Source organism: Vitis riparia, chromosome 7 (genome assembly GCF_004353265.1).
Source record: "Vitis riparia cultivar Riparia Gloire de Montpellier isolate 1030 chromosome 7, EGFV_Vit.rip_1.0, whole genome shotgun sequence".
Taxonomy (NCBI): domain Eukaryota; kingdom Viridiplantae; phylum Streptophyta; class Magnoliopsida; order Vitales; family Vitaceae; genus Vitis; species Vitis riparia.
Window position 1 is genome coordinate 9942206 of NC_048437.1, and position 25266 is coordinate 9967471.

Below are 25266 nucleotides of genomic sequence, written 5' to 3' on the forward strand. Positions count from 1 at the left end.
GGGGTAATCATTGCCACTGTTGGGGGATCCGATTGGGGTAGTGGTTCAGAAGCAGTTGGGGGAGCAGATTTGGGCCCTTTAAGGGTGATTTTGGCGGATGAGAGAGAGATAGAGGTCTTTGATTTGTTGGGAAGGGCTAATGGGGCTTTTGAGGAGGCGATAGAGGGGGTTTCGGAAAGGGCTTTCCAAGAGGATGTGGAGGAGAGGGACGAAGAGGCTAAACCGTGTTGGCATTCTAGTAGCTTGACTAAGTTTAACCATTATCTTGGAATGCCGACGGAGGGTTTCGAATGAGAGATTTTGTTTTTACTAAAAAGAATGAAAGAGAGAAAACTTTAGAAAGAGAAGTTGAATGGTAGGAAAAGGAAAAAATTGGAGTTGTCAAAATTTGAAAGAGAATTGAGAAAATGGGAATGGACAGTGAACTATCTTGGAGGAAGAGGAGGAAGAAGAGAAGATAGGAGGGGGGGTAGTACTTGCAGGTCTAAATGAAGCTTTGATTGCTCTCTTGGAATGTAAGAGGGGCTAATAATGGTGATAAGAGGAATGTGATCAAAATTTTGATAAAGAATAATATGATGGATTTTTGCTTACAAGAAACCAAGATCCAGGAAATGTCAAGGGGCATTATCTGTTGCTTAGGAGTGGAGAGATTTCTTGAATGAGGAGTTGTGGATTCAAGGGGCATTGCTGATGGTATAGTGGTGTTTTGGGATAATTGGGTGTTGGATTTGGTTGACCTTAAAAAATGATTGTTCTCAATTTCATGCATTTTAAAGAATTGTGAGGATGGTTTCATGTGGACTTTCATAGGGGTTTATGACCCAACCATGAGGAGAGACAAAGAGTGTTTCTAGGATGAGTTGGGAGCCATAAAATGGGCTTTGGAATGGGCCATGGTGTGTTGTTGGGGATTTTAATACCATCTTAAGTCCAAAAGAGCATAACAAAGGAGGGAACCTGAATTCAAACATGAGAAGGTTCTCAGAAGTTATAAAAGATTTAGAGTTAAAGGATTTGCCATTGATTGTGGGTCCTTTTACTTGGAATGAAGGGATGAATAACCAGTCATTTTCAAGGTTGGATCGTTTCTTGGTTAATGAGGGGTAGAATTGTCGTTTTGGTGATGCGAGACAGTGTGTCCTACCAAGACATGTGTCCGACCATTTTCCGATTCTTTTGGACAGAGGGGGTCTGAGAAGAGGCCCTCCCCCTTTTAGATTTGAGAATATATGGCTAAAAGTGGAGGGTTTTAATGATATATTGAAATCTTGGTGGGAGGGAGACAACTTTAATGGCTCCTCAAGTTTTATTTTGGTGGAAAAACTAAAGGTTTTGAAGTCTAAGTTAAAGGAGTGGAATAGAGACATCTTTGGTAGGGTTGAATATATGAAGGATTTAGCTTTGGAGCAGGTGGAGTTTTGGGATGCAAATGAGGAGATTAGCAGACTGTCCTTGGAAGAGCTGGAAGCTAGAAAAGAAGCGATCGAAGAATATAAAAAATGGGTTTTACTTGAAGAGATTACGTGAAGGCAAAAATCTAGGGAAGTGAGGTTGAAAGAGGGTGATAGAAATACTAGTTTTTTTAACAAGATGGCCAATGCTCATAGAAGAAGGAACAATGTGGACAAAATTAAGATTAATGGTGTTTGGTTTACAGAGGATAATGGAATTAAGGAAAGGATAGTCAATGCTTTTAGGTATTTGTTGTCCAATCCGGGGGACTGACGCCCTTCTGTTTCTGGGCTGCAATATAAGACTTTGGAGCATATGGATGCTTATGCTTTGGAGGTGCTTTTCACGGAAGATGAGGTGTTTGATGCACTGTTGGGTTGTAATGGGGATAAAGCTCCGGGGCCTGATGACTTTTCTATGGCTTTTTGGTAGTTTGCTTGGGACTTCGTGAAGGTTGATGTGATGAGTTTCTTTAGGCAATTCTATGAAAACGACAAATTTGTTAAAAACCTAAATGCAATCTTTGTGGTTTTAATTAAAAAAAAAAAAAACGGGAGTTGAAGATTTAGGGGATTTTAGGCCTATAAGTTTGGTGGGAAGTTTGTATAAGTGGCTGGCCAAGGTCTTAGCCAATAGGCTAAAAAAGGTGGTTGGAAAGGTGGTCTCTAAGGCTTAAGGGGCTTTTGTGGAAGGTAGACAAATCTTAGATGCAGTGTTGATAGCTAATGAAGCCATTGATTCGGTTTTCAAGAATAATGATAATGGAATTTTGTGCAAACTGGACATAGAGAAGACGTACGACAATGTTGGATTAGTCTTTTCTTCTCACAATTATGCAGAAAATGGGTTTTGAGGATAAATGAATTGGGTGGATCAAGTAGTGCATATCCACTGCAAGATTCTATGTGTTGGTTAATGGAACCCTTACGGGCTTCTTCCAAAGCTCAAGGGGTTTGAGGTAGGGTGATCCTCTTTCACTTTATCTCTTTGTGATTGCTATGGAGGTATTTAGTTCTCTTCTTAAAAGGGCTGTGGATGGAGGTTTTATGTTGGGTTGTAGGGTGAAGGGTATGAGTGAAGAAGAGGTTCTAATTTCCCATTTGTTGTTTGCTGATGATACCTTGGTGTTGTGCAAAGCTTCTCAAGACCATTTGACTTATCTCAGTTGGTTACTTATGTGGTTTGAGTTCATGTCAGGATTGAGAATAAACTTGGAAAAAAGTGAACTCATTTCAGTAAGGAGGGTAGAGAATATTTTTTTTTTTATAAGCAAGCAATTGTATTAAAGGAGGCAAGAAGCCGCAAAGCATACAGGTAATATACGAGGCTACAAACCCCTCAAACAAAAAACAAAGCAACCCAACCCCTACTTGGAGGCTAACCATTCCAAGAAGCCTATTAGGGAATTCGACTCCATATCAATATACACTTTAGCCCAACCCCAAAAGTTATACACAAACGAAGTTTTTAACTTCTAAAAAGCTAACACTCCCCCCTTAAAAGCTAGTCTATTCCTCTCCTTCCAAACTGTCCAAAAAATGAAAAGCGGGATGGATTTCCACACTTTTTTCCTTTTTCTCCCCACAAAAGAACCTTTCCAACTACTAAGAACCTCCTTTACAGAATTTGGAAAGACTCACTGTACACCACACAACGCAAGAATGATATCCCACAATCCTTTTGCCACTGTACAATGAATTAAGATATGATTGATTGTTTCTTCTTCACATCCACACAAGAAACACCGGTTAGGGAATTGCCACCCTCTTCTCTGCAGCCTATCCCACGTGAGAACCTTTCCCCAAGTAGCTTCCCAAGCAAAAAAAGCAATTTTGGTTGGAACTTTGCCCACCTAAACATTGCTATGAGGGAAGTCCGCACCATCAGCATTATCCAACACCCTATATGCTTTCTTGACTTTAAACAGCCCATCCGCTCCTTCCTTCCAAAGAACCGCGTCTTCCTCCAAGGTTACTCTATGATTCCTCAACTCAACTAAGAGATTGCCTGCCAACCCCAACTCCCAGTCATTGAAGTCTCTTAATAGCCTTAAATTCCACCCTCCTTGACCCAGATTCTGATCCCAATAATCCTTCATTGTGACGTTCCTTTGGGCAGCCATGGAAAAGAGGTCCCAGAATCCTTGGGACAGCACATTGTTTCCACACCAAGGATCTAACCAAAACCTTATTTTATTGCCTTTTCCCACCTTGAACACCATGTTCTCCCAACACCAATCAGACTCCTTCAATATTTCCTGCCAAACCCCAACTCCAAACACCCCATTTGCCTTCTTTGTCCTCCACCCAAACTCCTCTTGCCCGTACTTAGCCTCAAGCACTTTTTTCCAAAGCTCCTCCTTAGCACGCGCAAATCTCCAAATCCATTTGCCTAGATGAGCTTTGTTCAACCAAACAAGCTTCCTTATCCCATGGGACTTTGGTTGTAAAATGGGTAGTCTACCGTCCACTTATTTGGGCATGACCCTTGGGTGCTCCGTTTAAGTCAATAACAGTGTGAGATAAAGTGAAAGAGCGTTTTCGTAGAAGGTTGGCCATGTGGAAGAGACAATATTTATCCAAGGGAGGGAGAGTGACTCTAATTCGAAACATGTTATCGAATTTACCTATCTACATTATGTCACTGTTGTGCTTACCAAGCTCCGTTAGATGGAGAATAAAGAAAATTCAAAGGAGCTTCCTTTAGGGTGGTGGGAATTTGGAGCGAAAGCCTCATTTAGTAAGATGGGAGTTGGTGTGCTTAAGTAAGAAGAAATGGGGTTTGGGGGTCAAATGTCTTTCCATTCTCAATAGGGCTCTTCTTGCTAAATGGAATTGGCGCTTCGCAAATGAGAGAAAGGCTTTGTGGAATCAAGTGATTAGAGGGAAGTATGGGGAAGATAGAGGGGGTTGGTGTTCTCAGGAAGTGAGAGAGGCGCATGATATGGGGTTATGGAAAGAGATAAGGATGGATTGGGAGTTGGTGAGTGATATGATGTTATTTATTGTAGGTAATGGGCAGAGGGTGAGATTTTGGAGGGATAGATGGTGTGGTGATTCCTCTTTGTGTGTGTCTTTCCCTTTCTTGTTTGCTTTGTCTGTTGATAAGGAAGTGTAGGTGGCATATATTTGGGACCTCTCGGTTGAGGTAGGTTGGAACCCCTGTTTTTCAAGAGCATTCAATGATTGGGAGGTAAAGGAGGCGAAAAGATTCTTGGAGCGGCTACATGGAAAGAGAGTACTTGAAAATGTGGATGATATGGTGTTACTGAAACAAAGAGTGGAAAATTCTCGGTCAAGTCTCTCTACTTTGCCCTAGAAGTGGGTTGTTTGTTTTTGTTTCCTTATAACTGCATTTGGAATGTGAGTGTGCAACCCAAGATTAGTTTCTTTGCGTGGGAGGCTACGTGGGGCAAAGCCTTAACCTTGGATATGGTTCAAAAAAGAGGGCGAGCATTGGAAAATAGATGTTTTATGTGTCTTAAGAAAGAGATGACCATAGACCATTTTCTCCTACATTGTTAAAAAATAAGGGTTTTATGAGATTTACTCTTTACTTTATTTGGGGTGTCTTGGGTGCTGCTTTCTTTAGTTAGAAGTGCAAGAAGGAGTGGAGAGTTGTTCATCTTCACATTTTTTGAATGATTTGGAAGACGAGAAATAGATTGGCTTTCAAGGATGATGTGTTATCAATCCAAAGACTGAAATTCTCTTTTGTTCTTTCTTTTTGGTTTGAGGCTAAGTTGTTTATAGTTGACTGCCTTCTAACTATAATTAATTTTATTGATTGGTTGTGCTCTTATTAAGGTTGTTTTTTTGGGCCATCTAGGTTCTTTTTAGCCTTATTAGAGGTAGGTGTATAGGTATTGTATACCTTGCGTCGTCTTTTTGACATCTCTTTTTAAATATGAAATTTTCTTTACCTATAAAAAAAAATAAAATAAAAAAAATCTTAGAAGCCATGCATCATCTTAGGTCTAATGCTTTTGTGGGTTAGTTGATTTAGAGGGCCACTGTTTTTCAATTTATGAAGTGAGAGAGGGGTTTCTCAGTAGAGACTTAAGCGACAATGTAGTAGAGGTGCGTCGAATATGTGGTTGAAAGGCTTGAGGCGTTACTAGCATCAGACTCGATGTGTTTCTATGTGGGTTTCATCGACGAAGCCCTTGTAGCAGAGGTGAATAGGTTTCCAAATCCTTCCCCGCTCTCTTCATTGGGACTTTTGGACCCAAGTAGTTGGTTGCTAAGGATGTTGCTTCATGACAACCTATTGGAAATTTCAACAAGTGCTACGAAGGACCATTCGGGGAAGGAGGTGATGGCTATGACTGAGGAGTTGGAGCCCTTTAAGACCTTGGAGCTTGCTTGCATTCAGAAGAGGGAGGTTTTGGATAACCTCCCTAGCAAGTTTATCAATTTCAACATCTTCGTGGGGATGCTTGTTGAGGAGTTTGAAAATGAGATCAATTCCATGTTGAAGAAATTGGAGTTAAAAAAAGGTGTGGGGTTAAGGTCTTAGGTAGAAAAAGGATTCTCTCTTCGATTTCTTGTTTTAAAAGAGAAATCCATGAACTAGAGTGCTTGGTTAATTTACAACAAGTCTTTAATCACTTTAAAGGGTAGGGGGAGGAACACTTGGGATTCAACCTGTTTTTTGAGGTTAGTCGAGGGTTTTGATTTGTGGTTGGATAAAGGGGGAATTAATGTTAAGACTATGCTTTTGGCGATGGTTTCTATTTGTACTTAGGTGCTCTTTTAGGCTAGTTATCTTAGAGATGGTTGATTAGTTATAGGGTTGGTGTTTGCTTTCTCTTTTCTTTATCTTCCTTTTGCTTTCTCTATGACATTTTTTGTATACTCAGTGTACTATGTTATACCATTTTGCAAGTACTTTTAATACATCTTCTTATTTACCTATCAAAAAATAATTATATTTATCTTTATAATTAAATAATTTGACATATGCATATATAAATTTATAAAAATATTTATATATTTTGCAATTATTAAAAATGTTACATATTTGTTATATATTCAAATCAATGGATTTTTCCAATCTATAGCGTAGGGAAATTCGGATGACTCAATTCCCTAACCCTGAATCTCGTAAGGTTTTCTAATTACCCTAAGCTTTTCTAAATCTATCAAAGCAAAAATATATGATTACAAAAACAATATTAAGATAAAGATCTAGAAAAGATAAAACTCATACCCGGATCTAGATGTTCACATATCTATCCCAAATGGAGAAGAAAATATCTAACAATCTTGTACACCTAAGATCTTCCGCCTGATGACCCAAACCACAATCTTGACACTCCAAAGTATGTGCAATGGAAGAGAAGAAGCTTTGACTTTCTCTTTTTGGAGGTGGAAGATGATTAATTAAAAGTCATTAGGAAACCCTGATCCTTAAGGGGGTATTTATAGGGTTACCCATTGAGTTTAAGTGACTTGAATTCATCAAAGCTTAAGTCACTTAATTTATCCTAAACGAGTTCTAATTGATTAATTAACCACACATGGTCATCTAATAATCAATTAGCCTAATCTAGTAACCTTATTCACTATCCCTTGTGCAACTTTGTGTAATTACCAAAACTCCCTTATGCACAAGAATGAACTTAGAGTCGATCTAACCCTTATGAACTATGCCATTAAGGTATATGATGAGCTCAGAGTAGGGACCACTAGGACCCATAGGAGTATTGATTCTCATAAAATCTAATTTTGAAGTTGATTCAACATCCCACTATAAAGTTCAATTGAACTCCAATACCTTATGTAAATAACAACGAGACGAAGGTCGGGTCTATGACCTATAAACTCCCCATGAACTAGTGTTCATAATCTAACAAGGTAGTACTATTGCATATTAAAATTATCTCTCTAATCCTTAAGTTATATATCCCACTTATTAATGTCACAAATTTTATGATCACATGTCTTTTGGATTACCCAAGAGGAAACGTTGTTTCAATTCCATAAGATATCATGGTTCCTCTATTGAGAATACTTGTTACCATCAACCTTCATCAATAGTGACCCTATTTATAAAGATATATATAACCATTTTAAAATCTCACCCATAGGTCAAAACCTTTTATTGATTTTGGCATAAACTCAATATTGTCTCAAGATTAAGAGTTCATATAATATAGTAACTTGGTGAATCATGACAACTGATAATCTTACATAATGATTCACCGTATATCTTGTCTAATGTGCGTCACATACACTAGTGCACTAACCATGAGAAATCCATTTCGATGACCAAATCAAGTCATCCATCCAATTAGGAAGTAGTACATTACAGTTTCTACTGGATTGCCCAAATTCATGAACTCATTGTGACAACTTATCTACTTACAAAAAGCTTACCACTTGTATTATCTATGCAACTCATAATGCACTCAAGTCATATACAATATAAGAAATATGAGCAGAATGATCAAATTAATGTCAATACACTAAAAGGATAACAAAAGGACAATTAAGTTTAACTTTGTTATATCATGTCTTACTTTTAGGAGCTCAATCATAATAATAATTACAATGTCTCAAATATTTAATACTAGAAAATTGTAATGATTAAAATTTAGTTAGTTTTATTTACTTCCCTTTAGGTTTTGATTAAATACATCTCGTATCTATTAAGTTGATATATATATTATTTTCACTAACATTTGCTCTCACTTAAAAGAAGAAAGGTATTTGATGAAATTTCAAATCAATGGGGTCAGGTGTATTAGCTAGAAGCCGAGCGAAAATGAGTAAAATTAACCCAAAAAAATTGTGCTTTGAAACAATAAAACTTAATTTTTTTTGTACTAAAAGTAAAAATATGATAAAAAAAAAAATTAGTATTACATCTAATGAATTCCTAAGAAATAAATATTTTCAATTTTTTTAAAAATCATTATTTAAATTAATAATTTTTTTATAAAAACAAATTGTATTCATCTTCGATTCTATTTAAATAAGTTTCTTTTAATATTTGATAATAATTATGAAAATTGTGTACATTAAGAGAAAAGTGGTAAAATAATGCACTTAAGCAATTTTATTTATTATTCTTTTCTAGCATTATAAGTATTAATTCAAGAGAAGTTCTTAATTTTTTTTTTCCCTTATATTCTCTTTCCCTTTTGGTGCTTGGTCAACAATTTTCCCTTCGAGCAACTCCCACACTTTTTCTACCATTTGGAGGAACTTGCAACGCATTCGAAAAAGAGTTCTCAAAATTTAATTTTTAAGAATAGCTATTTAAAATAATTATTCATTGTTTTTAGGAATTAAATTATGTATTTGCATGTAATGTACTCAAACTTATTCAAATAGACATTTTTTTTAATTTTAAAAAATAAATTATTTAAAAATTATTTTTTATTCTTTAACTTAAAAATAATTTTTAAAAACAAATATGGAAAAATATGGTCAAACCCGCCCCTAATATTTATAAATTACTTTTTTAAAAACATTGGCATCTATTTTTATTTGTATTTTTTAAAAAGAAGAAAACACAAATTACTGAACCTAATTTCTCAAAATAATTTTAAATTTAATTATAAATTATAAAAAATAAAAATTGGGAAGGTATTTCAAATTTTTAGAATTAACGAGAAACCTTAGCAGAGTGGAGAGGGTCGGTCCCCTTGCTAGTCCGCCGGTTGGCCATCTTCTCTTCTTCCCTACACTCCACACTCGATACATTTTTATGAGAAGCCCTAAATGCAGACGATCACACCACGAAACGTACCCAATCATCAGCAATGAGGTAATCTCGGAATCTCAATTTCCCTTCACCACCTCTTTTTCATTTCATTTCTACATCTAGGGTTCCCTTTCTCCAGTTTCTGAGTTTTTCGTAATTGCTTCGTGTTTTGGTTCTTGTTCCCTTGACTGTTTTATAAGTTTTTTTTTCTTTTCACTTTCTTTATTTTAGGTTCCGTACCAGATTATGGCCTGTTTGGTTGCTGAGCAAGCAAGTATTTATGTAAACAGATGTGTTTTTTTAATAATACTCGACCTTTTTATAAGTGAATTTTTTCTAATTCAAAAAATTATAAATTATGGAAGTGAAGAATGGAATTTGAACAATGAAGTTTCTCCTTGATTAGAATTTACCAAAATGAAAACTTTTTCTTCAACAGAGTAAATTACTTCGTAATCTTTCTTTTCCACATTATTTTAGATGATATATGTTCATTCTCTAGAAAATAATATCAATTATAGGGATGCTTTTCATGACTTATTCTTGGAGGTTTGTAGAACTAAAATTTGATTGGAGAATAGGTTAATATATTTTTCCCTTTTATTATTTATGGAAATTCTATTATTCTTCCCCACATATTTGGCCTGCATAAAGGAAATTTTCTCCATAAGCCTAGTGGCTTTATAGTTGAGGTAGCTGTTTGATGTGTTTTAATATTATAGAAGAACATCTCTATAGTAATGTGATAGGATGCTATTATCTTGAATAAGTAGTGTGAAATTGTAAATAAATGCCTACGGTTGAGAAGAAAATTTGAACGACCATTTGCTAATACATTTCATTGTGTTGACAATAGAATAAGCTTAACAAATCTCAGAATATTTCACATTTACCCGGTGCTGGTTGTTGTAGGACGGTCAGCACCCCGAGGTTTGGGTCCCCATGGAGAGTCCTAAGAGCTTGACCATGAAAGGTTCCTCGGTTGTCAAAAAACAATAATCTCAGAATATTTCACAACAAATCTGGGAATTGGAATTTAAAACCATTTTCTATGTAAACTGTTAGGTTTTTTTCCTAATGTCTCAAAGTAATTTGCTTTCCAGTGGTTGCAATAAATGTTATTTCATTAGCATGTCAAGCATATACCAAATGGAATTGTCATTTTTCAGTTTATATTTGTGTTTTTATGCAACTTTGAACTGATGAATTCTTTATACTTCTTTGAAGCGTTTCTGAACGTTTTGAAGGAAATAAAAGTTGATCAAGGTTTCATTTCTGAGAAGAAATGTGGCTCATGGGATTGCCTAGTGCTTGCAAAAGAATGAAGTTTAGTGGCAACAGTTCATCATTATTGTTCGGTATTAGTAAACTCTCTACGTGAAATCATTTAATCATTTGTCTGTTTTAGCTCCACTTATTTCATGTATAAAGTTTCATTATCTACATTGCTGACCTCTTGGGTCATGAGTATGGAGTGAGGTTGTGCTGTTCAGGCATCAATGACTAAACAATTTGTCTAACCTTTATTGACATGATTCTGAAAACAGCATAACCCAGATAGTTGTTATAAGGCTTGTGAGTTGATCCATAGGTTGTTACAATTCTTCATTTGGTGACATATCCATTGTTTCTTATTTTTTTTAGATGACCCATTTTAAAGTATGGTTTTCTTAGCTCCAAATTTTGTAGGGGTACACAATTGCCGTAATCAATAATGAATCATTTTGATATGATTCCTATTGAATGAGTCTCAATTGATACCTATCAAAAAAAGTTGAATGAGTCCCAATTGATGTTCATGTCAATGCTATTGATTAAATATTTGATAAAACTATTATTTATTTACTTTTTATACATCTTTCTATAGTTAAACTTCCTTCATTGCTCATTCTTATATTTGGATTAGGTTATTTATCTCTCATAAATGCAAGACTTGTCGAAAGAATGCAAGCTTGTGCAGTTTATTCCACCCTTGGAGCAGTTAGTGGTGATGCTGATAGGGATATTGGAAAACCGACATTAGCAAAGAATTTAGCCTTTTTAATGGAGGAATCTTCTAACCATGTGATAAGACCCATGGCTCGAATGGAACTTAAGAGGTCATTTGAACTTCGCATAAAGAAGAGGGTCAAAGAGCAATATGTGAATGGAAAATTTCAAGACCTTATGGTGAAAGTGATCGCCAACCCACAAACTCTTGAGGATGCTTACAATTGTATTAGGATCAATTCAAATGTTGATTTGGCATTGGATGGTGACAACATTTCTTTTAAATCCATGGCAGAAGAGCTCCTTGGCGGAAGTTTTAATGTCAATGTCAATACCTTCTCTATATCAACAAAGAGTGCAAGGAAAGAAGTCCTTATCCTTCCTAGTTTAAAGCTCAAGGTTGTCCAAGAAGCCATTAGAATAGTCTTGGAAATTGTTTATAGACCCTACTTTTCCAAGATTTCACATGGTTGTCGAAGTGGGAGGGGCCACTCCACAGCATTGAAGTACATCAGCAAAGAGATCTCTAATCCTGATTGGTGGTTCATATTGCATGTAAATAAAAAGCTTGATGCTGTTGTCCTTGCTAAACTCATTTCAACAATGCAGGATAAGATTGAAGATCCTAACTTGTTTGCGATGATCCAAAATATGTTTCATGCCCAGGTACTGAATTTGGAGTTTGGGGGTTTCCCTAAAGGCCATGGTCTTCCCCAAGAGGGAGTATTGTCCCCTATATTAATGAACATATACCTTGACCTCTTTGACCATGAATTCTACAGAATGTCCATGAGGTATGAAGCTTTAGATCCAGTTATGTGTATTGATCATGATAAATCTCATTCCAAGCTTCGCAGCTGGTTTAGGAGACAGCTGAAAGGCAATGATGTCAAATACAAAGGCAGGGAAAACTCCAACTTTAGGGTTCATTCTTGTCGATTCATGGATGAGATATTTTTTGCCATTTCAGGTTCCAAAGACATTGCTATTGAGTTCAAGTCTGAGATTCTAAATTACATGCAAAATTCTCTCCATTTAGATGTCAGTAATCAATCAGAACTATTGCCATGTCATGGACCTCATGGGATACAATTTCTTGGCACTTTGGTTAAAAGAAGTGTGAGAGAAAGTCCTACTGTAAGAGCAGTTCACAAGTTAAAAGAAAAGGTTAAGTTATTTGCCTCACAAAAACAAGAGGCTTGGGATGCTGGGACACTTAGAATTGGAAAAAAATGGCTGGCTCATGGTTTGAAGAAGGTTAAAGAGTCAGAGATCAGGCATTTAGCTGACACTGATTCCGTTTTGAGTCAAATTTCCTGCTTCCGCAAAACTGGGATGGAAACCGATCATTGGTACAAGCTCTTGGTAAAGATATGGTTGCATGATGTGAAGGCGAAAGCTGCAGAGAATGAAGGAGTTATCCTATCTAAGTATATTGCAGAACCTCTCCTTCCCAAAGAACTAAGGGACTCCTTTTATGAATTTCAGAAGCGTGCAGAGGATTATGTTGCTTCTGAAACTGCTTCAATGCTTGCACTTCTGCCTAATTCCAAGTCTTGTACTGAATCTGTCCCTATCATAAAGATTATTGCTCCTGTTAATGTAATAAAGAAGCGTCTATTACGATATCGATTGACAAATGCTAAAGGATACCCCTGTGCATCTCCTATGCTCATTTTACAAGATGATATCCAAATTGTTGACTGGTTTTCAGGGCTTGCTCGCAGATGGCTTATTTGGTACAGTGAGTGTGACAACTTCAGTGAGGTCAAGCTTATTATTTGTGATCAATTGAGGAAGTCTTGCATCAGGACACTAGCAGCAAAGTATCGACTTCATGAAACTGAGATAGAGAAACGGTTTGACGCAGAACTATGCAGAATCCCTTCTACTCTAGAGATAGAGCAGGAGAAGGTGAACGAAACATCAGATTCTCAAGCTTCTGATACCAACGAGGCCTTAATGTATGGGATCTCTTATAGTGGATTGTGTCTCCTATCTCTAGCTAGAATGGTGAGCCTGTCACGACGTTGTAATTGTTTTGTTATGGGATGTTTGGCTGCTGCACCAAGTGTTTACACCCTTCATGTGATGGAAAGACAGAAATTTCCAGGATGGAAGACTGGGTTCTCAAGTTGTATCCATCCCAGCCTGAATGGAAGACGAATTGGGTTGTGTAAACAACATTTAAAGGATTTGTATCTGGGGCACATATCACTTCAGTCCATAGAATTTGGTGCTTGGAAATGAGGAATTGTTTTGCAATGTTAATATTTTGATCAGACAGTTTCAACTCTTTCGTACCGACAAACTGATTAAAATCCATGGTCATTGCAAAAGAACATTTTTCTGAGGATTTTCCATATGTTTAAATTTGAGGCATCCTTATGGGACTTGGAAGCGCATGATGTTTTACATCATCACTTGGGCTTTCTAATTTCTACATGCAGATAGTGTTAAGACCCTTTCCAGGTTGGCATTCTGATTTATTTCTCACACTTCTATTTGGTGTCTTTCATTGCAAGTCTCTACATAGGAAGAATTTTTGTTTCAGATTGCATCTGTTTTCTCCATTTTGAAATTCATATAATATCAAATAGGTTGTACTCTTGTCAAAATTATTAAAATATTCACATAACATTATTTATTGAACACACTTCTAAGTTTCTCAAGATTCAACACTGCTATCTGATTGACATCAGCTTCAATAATATATGCTTGATTATGATCCAATACTTCATCACTTATCAACACACAAGGATCACTGGCAGGAATCTACTTAACATGCTTTAGTTGAAACAGCTGATAAATTCTATCTTACTTTAGAATTCATAACATTACACATACTGCTTCCTTCCATCATCTTGTATGTTCTTATGTTTGTTTATATCATACTGAAATTTATTTAGAGTTCACTGATTGACCAAGACAAAAAGTTCTGAATGAAGCTGGCTATGTACCTTCTAATTCTGAGAAATATCCCCTGTGAGGGATTGTTTCTGCAATTGAGAATGCTTTCCATGCAACCCCATCACTGGCTTGCTTGAATGGTGCTGTGAAGGAACTTCATTTAGGCTCCTATAAGGACTCCAAGGTTAGACTCTGCATTCTATGCCTGTCAGGAATCCCCTTGTTGTATCCTACTATTGAATTGGATTATACCAGAGAAAGACCTTTAACATCAATAGTTGCAGTGGTCTTTACACAATAGTTCATGGCTGGCAGTCTAAAACCCACTGTCTTGTTGTGTTCTGTTTTTATACACTTTATGCTACAATGTCATTGATTGCTTTTCCTATTAATTTTTCTTAACATCTCCTGCGCTCATAATATTTTATTTTCATGTATAGTATCATATTTCTATTTTAACTTTGCTATCATGTAGACAATTTGATACATGTTCTGAAAGTTTATTGTTGTTACAGCCTCAAGATTTTGTGGTTGGATCTAGTCTTCAAAGTGGGAGTTTTTCTCAAAGTTCTTGCCCCACATGTGTCATTGGGCATGTTTCTTTTACATAATTATTATTATTTGATTGAAGATTTAGTGGGGTTGTCCAGCAAAGAGAAAGAGCTACTAGTGGGGTCATCTGCTGGTAACATTTACTTAAAAGTAAGGAAATTGATGGCTCACAGCAAAAACCAGTATCGACTAGTTTTACTGGTCCAGTTCTAAAATCTGTATCTAATTTCTGTTCCAAATGATCACTAACCATTGAATTTCCCTATTATTTCATATAACAGAACTGATTTGATGCATAACATATTCATAAAAAGGGGGAAATTAAGTTACTTGGAGTGCTGAAATTGTTATAATCTAGATGGTAGTATCTTTATAATCACAAAGATTAGAAATATTTGGTAACAAGGTGCTTTTGTTTGGCTATGGAGTTGTTTGTCATTAGGATTTAGCAAGAATGTTTGTTCAAAATTCCTTCTCTGCTGAATCTTTAAATTATCATGTTAACATATACGAATTTTAGTTTCTGCATTAGGGGTTTCAAATCAACTTGAGTTGGTTTGCTCTAAGGTTTTTTCTTGAGTTGCAAGCAAACTTGTAGGATTTTTAGAGGCTTTTATATTGTGGATATTTGAATGTTATAGGATTTTATTTTCCTTTTGATGTTGTTGTTAGGAACCTTGGATTACTTTGTTGTCATGCCCTGGATCTTGTAGGGTGCATGTATCTATCCCTAAGCATCTCTAAATCTATCACAACGAAATAAAATGACAGTAAAAACCATTATTAACTATAGATCTAAAGATATGAACCTCATACCTGGATTTGGATGTTTTCAGATCAATTCCTTGTGGTGAAAAACATGTCTGAATAGTTTGGAGGTCCCGCACACCCAAAATCTTTTGCCCAATGACTTGAACCACGATCTTGGTACTCCAAAGTGTAGGCTTTGAAAGGGTGGAAACCTTGGCGCTCTCTTTCTCTGGAGATGGAAGACAATTAACTAAAGTCATTAGAAAACCCTAAGTTATAAGGGTGTATTTATAGGGTTGCCCATTGGGCTTAAGTGACTTAAACCCATCAAGGCTTGAGTCACTTAATTTAGCCCAAAACAGGTTCTAATTGATTAATTAACCATATAGGGTCATCTAATTAATCAATTAGTCCAATCTAAAGACTTTGTTCATTTTCTCTTGTGCAACCTTACGTAATTACCAAAACGCTCTTATGCTTAAGAATGGACCTAAAGTTAATTCAACCCTCATAAACCGTGCAATCATGGTATATGAGTTGAGTGGGGATCATTGGGACCCATAGGAGTACTGACTCCCTCAGAATCCAATTCTGAAGTTGATTCAACATTACACTAAAGAGAATCAACTGCACTCCAGTACCCTATGTAAATAATAGTAAGACGAAGTACGGGTCTATAACTTACTATCAGACATGTAGACTCTTTATAAACCGGTGTCTGTAATCTAACATGGTAGTGCTATACCTATTAAGATCACCTTTCAAATCCTTGAGTTACATATCTCACTTATTATGTGATCAATTGACATGCTCAAATTCCAATGAGCATATGTCAAATTCCACTAAAGGAATTATTATGTTTACAAATTTCATAATCATATGTCCTTTGGATCATCTAAGGGGACACATTGTCTCAATCCCATGAGATATCATGGTGCCTCTATTAAGAATACCTGTTGCCACCAGCCTCCATCGACAGTGACCCTATCTATAGGGATATATGACCACTTTAGGGTCTCGCCTGTAGATCAAAGTTTCCTGTTGATCTTGATATAGACTCGATATCCTCTCAAGGTTGAGAGTTCATGCAGTATTGTAGCTTGGTGAATCTTGACAAGTGATGGTCTTGTATCATAATTCATTGTAAGTCCATTCTAGTGTGCATCACATACACTAGTGCACTCACCATGGGAAACCTATCCCGACGGCTAAGACAAGTCATCCCTCTAATTAGGAGGTGGTGCACTATAGTCTCTACTTGATTACAAGTCAAGTAGAGACTATAGATGATGAAGGACCTCTTCCTTTAATCAACTTTTTTGATTGGTTGGGTTCTAGATGAGGGCTGGTGATTTTTTGTATCCCCTTTTCTTTTTGTTATTGCTTTTTGGCGCCTCTTGTATACCCCCGTATGCTTTGGGTTAGCCTTAAGACGCCATTTTTTCTAACATGTATTTTTTTTTTTTTTTTTTTTTTTTTGTGTTTACTTATCAAAATAAATAAATAAATAAATAAAATAGTTTCTACTTGATTACCCAAATCCATGAATCTGTAGGGAACTTACCTACTTATAAGGAACTCATGACTTGTATCTTCTGTACAATTCCTAATGCACTCAAGTTATGTACAATGTAAGAGACATGAGTGGAATGTTTAAATCAATGTCAATACATCAAAAGGATAGCAAGAGGACAGTTAAGTCTAACTTTGTTACATTATGTCTTAGTTTTAGGGACTCAATCCCAATAGTTGTTTAAATATCCTAAGGGTCGCCTAGATAGTTTCCTATTCCTGCTGCCTATTGGAGAAGGAAAATTATACTTTCTGTGAATGGATTCTCCTTTTATTCATTTAATTTTAATTTTTAATTTATTATTTATACTTTTTTTGTTTTTTTAAGTAAAGAACCTATAGTGTGGAACTATCTATGCCTCCTTCTGTTTCAACTGAAGGCAGAGTGTTTTAAAGTTGCAGTATGGAACTATTGATGCTGTTGGATGATTGTAGAACTTGTTATCATTCCATGGCTCTTAGAGCAGAAATAAGTGAGTTCTTCCGGACCATTTCTTACTTCTGGTTTTCCCTACAATGTAATGAACCTAAAAAACTGTAACTGGTTAAGCAGCCAAAGCTTATACTTAATTGTCAGCTTGTAATTCTATAAATTATGAATGCTTCCATTTATAGAAATGTTATGTCTTCATGAACAACTGGCAACTATAGGCATTGAGGTCATATAATATTGACATTTTTGCCTTTCATCTGAGATTTCAGAATCAACTCTTGCCAAATTCTTTCACCTTAGTTTAATTCTGTGAAAGCCCTCTAGCAGCTATTAGGTGTAAGTTGTGATGCTGCTTCAAGAATGTATGCTCTTTGTTCTTGAGCTTGCACTTCTGTTTCTTGAATTTGATGATGAATAATTGGGGTTATTACGTAAAATGTATGACTGATATTAATTTTATGTTTTTTATTTGTTTATTTGCAGGACATGGGTGATGAGGGAAATGTGGTTTCATGGTTACCTGACAATGAAACTCTCTAAGATGTTGGTGTGGGGTTTTACATGTGGAAAATGGCTTCATGGTTACGTGAAAAAGTAGCTTTCTGCAACCTTGGTAGGTTGTATGTGCTGTAAGTTGCTTCATTGAATTTGTTAATGCCCAATCTTATGACCAAAACTGTAAAACAATAACATGAATTTGTAAAATATGTGACATCTTAAGATAATATACTTCTGAATTAAAATATTTTTCTACCCTACTAATTTGGTTGCTTCTGAGTTAAGATAGATGCCCATGGGTGAAACTACTACTTCATGCCTTGTCTGATGGTAGGTTAAAAGGAGTCTTATATCACCTATGGTTTAATTAATAGTTCTTAAATTATATTTGGGAATTCTAATATAAAAAAAAATTATTTTCTCCACCTATTTTTCATGAAGGTACTATATATATGTACATACAATATAATTTTTTTTTTTTTTATCTACTTTCTATTTTTTCAGTTATATTTCAGAACATTTTAAAAAAGAAAATACCTAAAAGGATTTTAAAATTTGTTTTTAAGAATCATTCTATTTTCAAAATAAATTCTGAAAATAATCTTGCTTTTAGAATAAATTCTCAAAAAAAAAAAATAATAATAATCCAAAATTGTCAGATTAAGTTTGAAAATTGATTTATGTTCTTAAGTATTAAAGAAGTATTTTTAGGAGCAGTTTCCAAAGGGGTCCAAGTTCTTTAAGTTGAAATATGTAATGGTTTAAATGTTGAGGGCGTTGTCTTTTTATGAGCAAAGCCTCAAAATAAATGATTCCAAATTCTTGGTCGAAATTTTCAGGCCTAGAAACTGATAATACCAAATGTAGAGTGTTCCTACTACTGAAATGGTTAGTTGGGCTTTCCAATTATTTTATTTTTTGGGTAAAATAATTGCCTTAACATGCAAGAGATAGTATGCAAGAGATAGTGTGTAAAAAGGTATGGTTGCATCGGTTTTCCAAATCCTAAGTTTTTACTTGAATCAAAATCGAATTGATCTTTTAGCAATAGAAAAACTAAGCCAAATCAAGCTTGGTTAAAGTCAATTTCAGTTTAAATGATTTGTTGGACGCATAATTAATAGGTTTTAAGTCTAATTTAATTTTAAAACTAATCGAAACCAAATTAAATTTAAAATTCATAATATATTTAAATCTTTTACCCAAAATATGATATATATATATATATATAAATTAATCTTACCATAATTTAATAACAATGATTTACTCTAATAGAATCTAATATATAAAAACATTTCAAATTTTTTAAAAAGTCGATTTTGGTTCAGATTTTATCTGTTTGGAGACAAGAAAACAAAAAATCAAGTTGACAAAATCAGTTTTCAAAATTTTCAAAATTTTAATAGATTTGCTTACACCCCCCTTCATGACAATAATGGAAGATAATCCTACAAATCAAATTCAGGTGGTGATGCCGAGTAACCTGCTTTTGGAGTCAATTGTTGGATATTTGGTAAGGTGAAATAATTGAAAACAGGTTTCTATTCACTTCAAATTTTGTAAATGGTTTTCCCACTTGGGAGGAGTTATGGTTGATCAATAATAGTGCCCATAATGATGTTCACAAATTTATAAGATCAAAATTCATCCTCAAATAAGCTTGCCCAACAAGGAAGGAGTACCAAAACTTGAACACAATGAATACAGGTACCCCAACTACCATAGAAGTTCATCACCGGCTCAGGCATAGCTTCCTGCAAGATGCTCCCCCCGTCAAGCTTCATAATAAGTCTGGAATCTGGATGCTCAATTGCTCCATCTTCTGCTGATTATATTTTGAGTCTCGCCAATGGAGACTTCCATCTACCATTACATTGTCCTGCAACCAGGCACAATTTAAATGAAACAGATAATTTTAAAATGAATAGGAGAAAAATTCTCTGTTTCAATGCTTTGCCATCATGTTACCTAAACAAAGCAACCTCCCAACCACCCCACCAAAGAGAGGGTTGAAAATTCTCAGCTGCATATTTGGCCACTTTAAAGCCCAAGACACAGCCACTTCAAGCATTCTTGTTAAGATGAAAGAACTAAGCACTGCATGACACATAAATGGGAATGGGAAAAACTGATCACTGCATCTGGATTGAAGCCATGGAATCTTAATGAGCATCAGCCTGCAGGACCATGTCAATTTTCATTCAGTGGACTTTTTCTCTTAGACTCATCAAGCTCAAGATGAAATTGTAATTCAAAACCTGCACGTACCATTTGACAAGTACCACACCGTCCACAATACCTCCAAAGTCATCAGTGAGATTATACACAGCAATCTGAAGACTTCCTTAATAGAAAGGCATACTTTTTTTATTCCTCCAAATGAATGTACTTAATGTTAAAGCCTTTGAGGATCTCCACGAGCACCGACGACCCTCTCCAAAGGTGAAACCAGACCACTGCTGCATACCTTAAGACCATCAGCGTAGAGGAAAAATAAAAATGAATGGGAAAGCAAAATAAATTGTAGCTAATTCAAAGACACATTGTATTAACTTTTCCAAATTATAAAAGGTAAATATTCAGTCCTACCATTGAGAGTTTAGATCACAAAACCATGTCAAGAGATCTAAGCCACAGAGCTAGCCTTGGAAAATATCCAACTCATCCATGTAGAAAAGCAATGCTTAGATAGGTGTTCTGGTAAATCCACCTGCAAGGTATCAATTGATAAAAATCTGTAAAATGTATAGACAATTCCCTTACATGCCCAGCATAGGCTAACGACAATGTTCTTTAGGCACAAAATAATGAGACGATGACACAAGAAAAGACCATGAAAAAATAGTTCAACAGATTAGATTTCATTGCTTTTCTAAGTGAAAAACTTACACTGCTCCATGAAGTAGAGTACCCATCAGTACTGAGTAACCAACTTCCAGTATGAGATCTCAAACCCAGCCTATCACTGGATGTACCAAAATCCAACAGCTCATTCTTGTAGATGTCATCATGGTCAAAGTTTTTTCTCCTTTTCTTTCTACTTTTTTCTTTCTTCTTGCGTCTAGCTCTGATTGAGGTCCTATCATCCAAATCTGACCCATTTTCTTCTGCAAATCCATCATCATGTAGCAATGCATATTTATCCGATTTGTGAAAACTTATTCCATTATTTAGGAATAAAGATTCCCAAGACTCAGGTGTCAAGCATTCCTCTGACAATCTATAATGGAGAACCCAAGACTGAAGACCCAACCATTTTATGACTTCTGTGGTCTTTGTCTTGAAGCATTTCAAGATTGGGGCCAAGCCATTGGCATTGCTTGAGATTGTGCGAATTTGCAACACAACATCCTTTATTTTTGCTTGTTCCTCTTGTGTATCTTCATCATGTACAAGCCGTAGGAGCTGGCGTCCTTGATTAATAACAGCATTTAACAGAAGTATGTGATCAATAGACTCAAAATGACTGCACTTAGAAAGTATAATCTCAAGCCAACAGGATGAACGTCCAAAATCCTTATGTTCCATTTTCGGGTTGATATATTTATGAATCAATTCCAGGAAAAGGCAGAAGTCTGGCTCTTCAATAACAATAAGAAGGTGTTGACAGAGAGAAGAGAAAGATTCCTCCATTAGGAACTCGTCTATTGCTTCCCACACACTTTTTGAATCCTCTTTATACATCAGATCAACAAAAACATCTACAAAGAACTTTCTATCAATAGACAAAATCTCGCCATCTTTAAGTGACTCAGCAAACTCATCGGAGGACCAAAATTCAGGCACATATTCAAGGAAATTTTCCACTGTCCTCTGGACATCCAAATCAAGAAAGTAATGCGGCTTTGTTGCAACCATTGCAGGTGATTGCCCATGTTTTCCTTGCCATTCAAGTTCCTCCCAACAAATGTCCCGATTCACAAAGGCAAATTGGGATAATGCCTTAGCACCTTTTCTAGTCTCCAATCCACCACCAGTCGAAAAATTAGAAAACCAATGCATTATACGCGTTGGATTTCCTGCATTGTTAAAAATAATCACACAATCAGGATTCCTTAAAGATTCACATTAAGCAGGAGTATGCCCACCAATCACACATTTATATTACATGTATTAATGTGAATTTGGTAAAGCAAATTTACAACATAGAAGAAGGAGGTATACTAGGGCTAAGGCCATAATTTGAATTAGCTTGATATAAGTTATTGATCTGTCAGTTCACCAAAAGCTTTAGTTTTTAGGTTAATTGGTAGCTTAACAGGGCATCGGAGGCTTGGTTTTAAGAAGGTAATGAGTTCAAACCTCACTACTTGTTTACTTCCCCCATTTATTAAGCTCAAATGCAAGCTTGAAAATGGTTGGCCATCAAACAAGGTATCAAGACTATGGCCCGAATTAGCTTGGTATACATTATTGGCTAACTATCACCTAATGGATAAAGCTTTTGGGTCAAATTGGTAGCTTACTAACTAATGTCCCTGATAATTACTCATACTTTCCCAAACATCAAGTGAACTAGGTTATTTAGAAACATAGAACTTTATACAGCATATTTCCCAGAACTGAAACCTGCAACTACAAAGACTAGGTTAAAGCTACTAAACAACCTAATTTAAGTAAAAATGAAATTCTAAAAGAAGGAAGTTGTAGAAAGGAGAATGCAAGAAATGTCATCATGGAAAAACAGACTAAAACATGAACTAATAGCAGAAAGTTCTAAAAACCAACTAACCTTTAAAGAAATTCTCAAGCATATAACTTTTCTTGGCTATAATTTTCCCTGCTTTGTGTGGCATCTTCTCAAAAATCATCCGCCACAGTTGAGCAGCTAGGCCACGCTTCCATGGCTTAGACCTAAATAGGTCAACAAATAAGTCACGCTGATGGCGGGGCATGATAGAGCTTATGCCCGCCATAGCATTGCAAAGCCATACTCGAGCCTCAGACCGAGCTCTTGATGAAATCAATGAACAGATAATTGATTCCAACTTATTTAAGAGAGAAATTCTAAGCTTGATAGAGTCTTCATCTCCACCATCGCTCCAGCTTGGTTCAGACAGAAGCAACTGAACCATTTTATATCTGAAACACTAAACATTTTCCATAAAAATTACTTCAAATACAACACTAAATGGCACAGCCACACGAGAACATAAGCACTGCATAAATCTCTTTTGCAAGCTTAATATAAACCATGATAAAACTAAAACCATGAAAAAGGAGGATACTCAACCAACATGATCAGGACATTATATCAATGTATATGGAGTATACACACAAACATACACAAATCAATCCAAGCAAACAGTATGAGGAGGTACCTTCCCTCCCATAATCCCCATTACTCAATACCAAAAGGGTAATCTAAATACACTTCAGATTCTCCATTTCCAGCTCGAAATCCATCCTTTGTAATTATGCAAGTCCAGTAATCTCATTTGTGGAGCTTATATACCAAAAATTGGGGCAAATTCAAAGCTATCCATTACCTATTACCCAGTTCTTCATCTCATTAAAATAAAAAATTCCCATTTATTAATTTTTTTAATAATTAAATATCTATCAAAAAAAAAAAAAAATCCCATTTGAGCATTGTCATAGGGTTTTGCTCTTCATACATGGCAATAATCAATATCTTTATTTATTTATTTTTGGATACAGCGAATAATGATTAACAGTGGAAACCAGAAAAACCTAGAAGGAAATGAAGAAAAAACATACAAGAAATGACAGAGGGGTGTCAAGAAGAGAAACCCTAAACCCCACAACTTCACTACAAACCTTAATTTCAATTTTCAGAACGAACGATGATTTGATAGTAAAAATTGGAAAAAGATAAAAAATTTACAATCCTAAAAGGTTGAAATAGGATGATACCTGAAATCAAACCACAAAGAAGAGACTTTACATCACAGCTTTACCATCTATGGTGCTCTCTGTCTCTCTGTCTCTCTCTGTAGACAGGCAAATTTTCTTGTATTTACAATACAACCCCATATTTCCTAAATAATTAATAAAGGCCCACACACTGGCTGGGTTCGTACTCCTAGGCCCAAGCCCGGCCCTTTCATTATTTCCAAAGGGCGTGTTTGTTTGGTCGGAAGCTAAATTTAAGAATAAAAGTCATATTTCTCCAAGTGTAATACAAATAAGATTTTTTTTTTTGTTTTTGTGTTTTAGTTTCAATATAGGGTTTAGTGATTTTGAAAATTGCTCAAGAATTGATATAAATTTATTTAAATCTTTCTTACTAATATTCACAAAAATTACGGATTACATTTAATTATTAAAAATTTATTTTTTATTTATTATTTGTTCTTAAAGCGGACAATTTGTTTTGTTTCATCTTGGCAGAAGTTGGGTCTATTCATTTTTAAATAATTCTGTAAGTTGAGAAAAGATTTGATTTATGTTGAATTAATATATAAGAAAATTCCTATAAAATAATAAGCTTGAGAACAAGAGAAATTATTATATTAACGAAGTTATTAATGTATTGATAAATAAATATTTGTTAAATTATAGAGAATATTATGTTTATGTTGTACATTATTTTATTTATTGAGGTTTTACTTTGATATTTTTTTAGAATGTTGAATAAATTCTTGATAAAAAATGGTTTTATATTTTTTTAAAACATATATTATTTTTCCAACGGCCTCCATTTATTTCAAATGTTTTTTTATTAATGGATTAATAATGATGGAATAATCTCCATATTTGTGAATTTAACATTTTCCGTGTTTTTATTTGAAGAGTAACCATTTTTTACATAACTATCTTTAACTATTTTAAGTATTTATATGTGTGTTTTAAAAGGAAAAGTTATATTTATAAAAAAAATAATGAAAGTATTTTTGTCAAAATGTAACCAAAAAAAGGATGAAATATTAGATTTTTAAAATCGGGTTTTCAATGACTCTTTTAATCAAACAACCCAGAAAACAATTGAAAATGTGGCAATATATATATATATATATATATATATATATATATATATATATATATATATATATTAAGATCTTTTGCATTGTGCATTGTACATAAATCCACAGTACCTTCACAAATAAAAAGCTAAAAGAAAAAAAATATATGGCCCTATTTGACAATTATTTTTAAAAACGGTTTTCTATTTTTTAGAACAAAAAAAACCGAAATATACGTTTGGTAATCAAATATTTTTTTATCAGAAAATAGGGTGTTTTCAAATAACTTCTTTTAGTTGTTTTAAAAAATAATTATATAAATATATATAATGATTAAAAATAAAGTTATGGACATAAAAAAAAATTTAAAACATGTTTAAAAATATTAAAAACAATTTTAGGTTTCACATTTGTTCTACAAAACATTAGAAAATTAACAGTTTTCAAAAACTATTCTTAAAAACTATT

General features: G+C 34.9%; 2 protein-coding genes across 8 annotated transcripts; one reads left to right on the forward strand and one right to left on the reverse strand.

The window, feature by feature from the left end:
• The first annotated feature begins 9081 nt into the window (after positions 1 to 9081).
• LOC117919128 (nuclear intron maturase 4, mitochondrial) lies at positions 9082 to 18127 on the forward strand. Of its 4 annotated transcripts, XM_034836215.1 has the most exons (6): positions 9082 to 9231; positions 10396 to 10526; positions 11075 to 13629; positions 14067 to 14251; positions 17338 to 17414; positions 17858 to 18127. In XM_034836215.1, exons 2-3 carry the CDS (start codon positions 10454 to 10456, stop codon positions 13405 to 13407), a joined length of 2406 nt encoding a protein of 801 aa, XP_034692106.1. In that variant the 5' UTR covers positions 9082 to 9231; positions 10396 to 10453; the 3' UTR covers positions 13408 to 13629; positions 14067 to 14251; positions 17338 to 17414; positions 17858 to 18127. The 4 variants fall into 4 exon arrangements, with proteins under 4 accessions (XP_034692106.1, XP_034692107.1, XP_034692108.1 ...); XM_034836216.1 differs by lacking the exon at positions 17338 to 17414; XM_034836217.1 differs by lacking the exons at positions 14067 to 14251; positions 17338 to 17414.
• A 1259-nt stretch (positions 18128 to 19386) lies between these two features.
• On the reverse strand, positions 19387 to 23832 carry LOC117917373. 4 transcript variants are annotated; one of them, XM_034833622.1, is made up of 7 exons: positions 23750 to 23832; positions 22605 to 22962; positions 20762 to 21891; positions 20462 to 20582; positions 20141 to 20328; positions 19841 to 20049; positions 19387 to 19751 (listed from the first exon to the last, which is right to left on the reverse strand). In XM_034833622.1, exons 2-4 carry the CDS (start codon positions 22945 to 22947, stop codon positions 20499 to 20501), a joined length of 1557 nt encoding a protein of 518 aa, XP_034689513.1. In that variant the 5' UTR covers positions 22948 to 22962; positions 23750 to 23832; the 3' UTR covers positions 19387 to 19751; positions 19841 to 20049; positions 20141 to 20328; positions 20462 to 20498. The 4 variants fall into 4 exon arrangements, with proteins under 4 accessions (XP_034689513.1, XP_034689510.1, XP_034689512.1 ...); XM_034833619.1 differs by having other exon boundaries at positions 20141 to 20331; XM_034833621.1 differs by having other exon boundaries at positions 20141 to 20339.
• Between the last annotated feature and the right edge of the window lie 1434 nt (positions 23833 to 25266).